This window comes from Charadrius vociferus, unplaced genomic scaffold (assembly GCF_000708025.1).
Source record: "Charadrius vociferus isolate BGI_N301 unplaced genomic scaffold, ASM70802v2 scaffold196, whole genome shotgun sequence".
Taxonomy (NCBI): Eukaryota; Metazoa; Chordata; class Aves; order Charadriiformes; family Charadriidae; genus Charadrius; species Charadrius vociferus.
The window spans coordinates 745,903-748,756 of NW_009648953.1; the positions used below are offsets into that span (position 1 = coordinate 745,903).

The window sequence follows — 2,854 nt, forward strand, 5'->3', positions numbered from 1 at the left end:
TTAAAAATAAGAAAACTGAATAAATACTATGCCAACTGGAATTTATCAAGATGATACTAACTTGCAGTTTTATAATGTACATGTAGGTATATTTCAGCCTTCCAAAATTGTCAGATTTGACCCTTGTATAACTAAATGGACATGAACCAATTACATTTACAGTATTGTTGTTAGTCCTTTCTCTTGGCTAAAGGTTGTTTCCTGCTTGTCTTGTTCTACAGATAAAATGCACAATCTGTAAACCAGTCTTTGTTGTCTTCAGAAAATGAAGCACACTCATGACAGTTATTCAATGAAATTACTGTGTGCTTAAAAATTATGCATGTATATAAGGAGGGTGCGGGTGGCCTTGTAGAATGTTTGCGAAGGAGTACCTGTGTAGTTTTTAACGTTAAAAACTTACCAGTTATGGCACAAGTTTAGTGCAGTTTGTTGCAAGAATTGCAAGCTGTGAGCAGGAGGATTTATTATTTGGAAAGAATTCTCAGTGGTCCTTGTGTTAAATATTCAAGTGCTGTGGTGATGATTAATAGGAAGAGGGAGGAATAAATCTGCCTTGATAATTTTCTCTAGGCTAGTTTTTCCAGTTGCAGCCACAAACCCAATTTTGTTTTTAAACCAGTTGCAGTCGTTCTATACTGCTTTTTCTTTTTGGTTAACCACAGGAAAGAAGATTTCTTTTTAGAGTGTTTTCAGTTCTGTCCTTAGCTGATTATAGCAATTAAAGTTAGACCTAATAAAAAGTTGGTTTATACTGATCTGTCCGTGTTACAAGAGAATACTGATAGTAGTGGAGTTTTTGTGCAGAACTGCTTTGATAAAGGCTGGAATAAAGTTAAGTCTCTTTTAAACACCTTAATTGGCTGTTTTTTTCTGTGAAAGGTTTAAGAAAGTCATCCTGTTTTTCACAGGTGGTGACAAAGTGATAGATGTAATAGATGTAGCAAGACAAGCAGACAGTAAAATGAAGCTCCATAATTATATTAAATATTTCACAAATCCTGAGCGACCAAAAGTATTGAATGTGATCAGCCTGGAATTCTCGGACACAAAGTGAGTATTGACTTCAATTCCTTGAATGTAGGAAGTGATTTTCACTAAGTTGAACAGTACGTGCAGGAATATAATGTCTGTAGTGGGAAAGAAAGGAGGCTGCATATTTTATGTAGACAGCTACTGTGATGTTATGCGTGTATAAAACTTTTTTACTAATTTGTAAGTAATAACTTTGTAGGAAACAAAAATATAAAGCTGTCATTTTAAAAGAGGTATTCTTACTCTTGATTATATTTATGGTTCTTGTTTGCTTCTTTGTTTTAAAAGGATGTCTGAATTAGTGGAAGTACCAGATATTGCCAGGAAGCTTTCCTGGGTGGAAAATTATTGGCCAGATGATTCTGTCTTCCCTAAGCCTTTTGTTCAGAAGTATTGCTTGATGGGTGTCCAGGACAGCTATACTGATTTTCATATCGATTTTGGAGGAACATCAGTTTGGTACCATGTTCTCTGGGTATGAAGGCTTCTTGATTTATGACTGTGCGAAACAAAATTTATTCAGTGTGCAGCTTTCTGCCATGGCATTATCACCTCTTTAGAATTATCACCTGTGTGAAACTTTGTGCTTAAAAAGCCGGGGGAGGAGTTTGAAAGTGAATTACTGGTTGTTGGTTTTGCATTTTTAAGCTTTTATTTTAGAATGCTGTTGGTGACTTCTAGACTATAATTGGTTAACTGATCATTTTAGTAGACTGGTAGGTGATATAGTGAGGTTTTAGTATGAAAAAATGAATGAATATCATTGACATACTCAACTTTTTATTCTTCTTGCAAACTTTGACCATGTATACATCACAGAAAAGGCAAAGCAGTTTCATCTTATGTTTCTCATTTGGCATGTGTGCACATATCCATAAATTGTTTATAAAAGCTGGAATGTTTTATACTCCAATGAAAAGTTTTTAGTTTGTTTTGTTTGCTTCTTTGCATCACAAGACACCAACAGGTCAGTGTGCTACAGACTAAACTTTTGGTGGATTACAGTTGTGAAACACTGGGGCTAGGAAGCCCCAATGTTCCATAGTGGAGATATGGAATACTTAGCATTTAGATCAATCTGTTACTTTATTAGGAATGACTCAGAGGTTGTAGTATGCCACTAGGCGGACGCTGATTGATTTATTTGATATTTTTATTTAATAGGGTGAGAAGATATTCTATTTGATCAAGCCTACCGATGAAAATTTGGCTCTGTATGAGTCTTGGAGTTCATCCGTCACCCAGAGTGAAGTATATTTTGGGGACAAGGTTGACAAATGCTACAAATGTGTTGTGAAGCAAGGACACACTTTATTTGTTCCAACAGGTAAGATTTTCCCCCTATTACTAGGACTTCACATGTTTAATCACCTGGGATTGTGTTATCAACGTTTGATTTATCCTAAAATTTTGGATAAGAGTAATAAAAAAAAAAAAAAAATATTAGAAATTTAGAATTTCAAAGCAAGTAATTAGCTTTTTAGATTGCCTGACAGTAATAACAGTTTTCAGGGAAAGAAAGTGTGTTTGTTACCCTGTTATAAGACAAAAAATTAAAGCCTAATTTGGGTATCGGGGAAGTAGTTCCAATTCATAGAACACACATTGTTCATCATTTGATAGATATTCAAACTGAATTTTTACCTTAATTTTGTAATGCAATTTTGTTCTTACAGTTTTTAAGTAATGTAAGACCTACTAGGCAAAATTGTTACAAAAACATGACATAAACTTCTTATGCGGTAGGCTAGAGGATTAAAACTAAAAGTTGGGGGGTGGATTGGTTGGTTTTTGTTTTGTTTGTTGTTTGTTTTTTGTT

General features: G+C 34.4%; 1 protein-coding gene across 1 annotated transcript in view; it reads left to right on the plus strand.

Moving 5' to 3' along the window:
* The window catches only part of KDM7A (lysine (K)-specific demethylase 7A), a 95,255-nt gene that overhangs the window by 65,918 nt on the left and 26,483 nt on the right, over nt 1-2,854 (plus strand). The window contains exons 6-8 of the mRNA XM_009887430.1: nt 912-1,053; nt 1,324-1,510; nt 2,200-2,362. Of these exons, the coding sequence (XP_009885732.1) occupies nt 912-1,053; nt 1,324-1,510; nt 2,200-2,362 (492 nt within the window). The remainder of the gene's footprint in view (nt 1-911; nt 1,054-1,323; nt 1,511-2,199; nt 2,363-2,854) is intronic.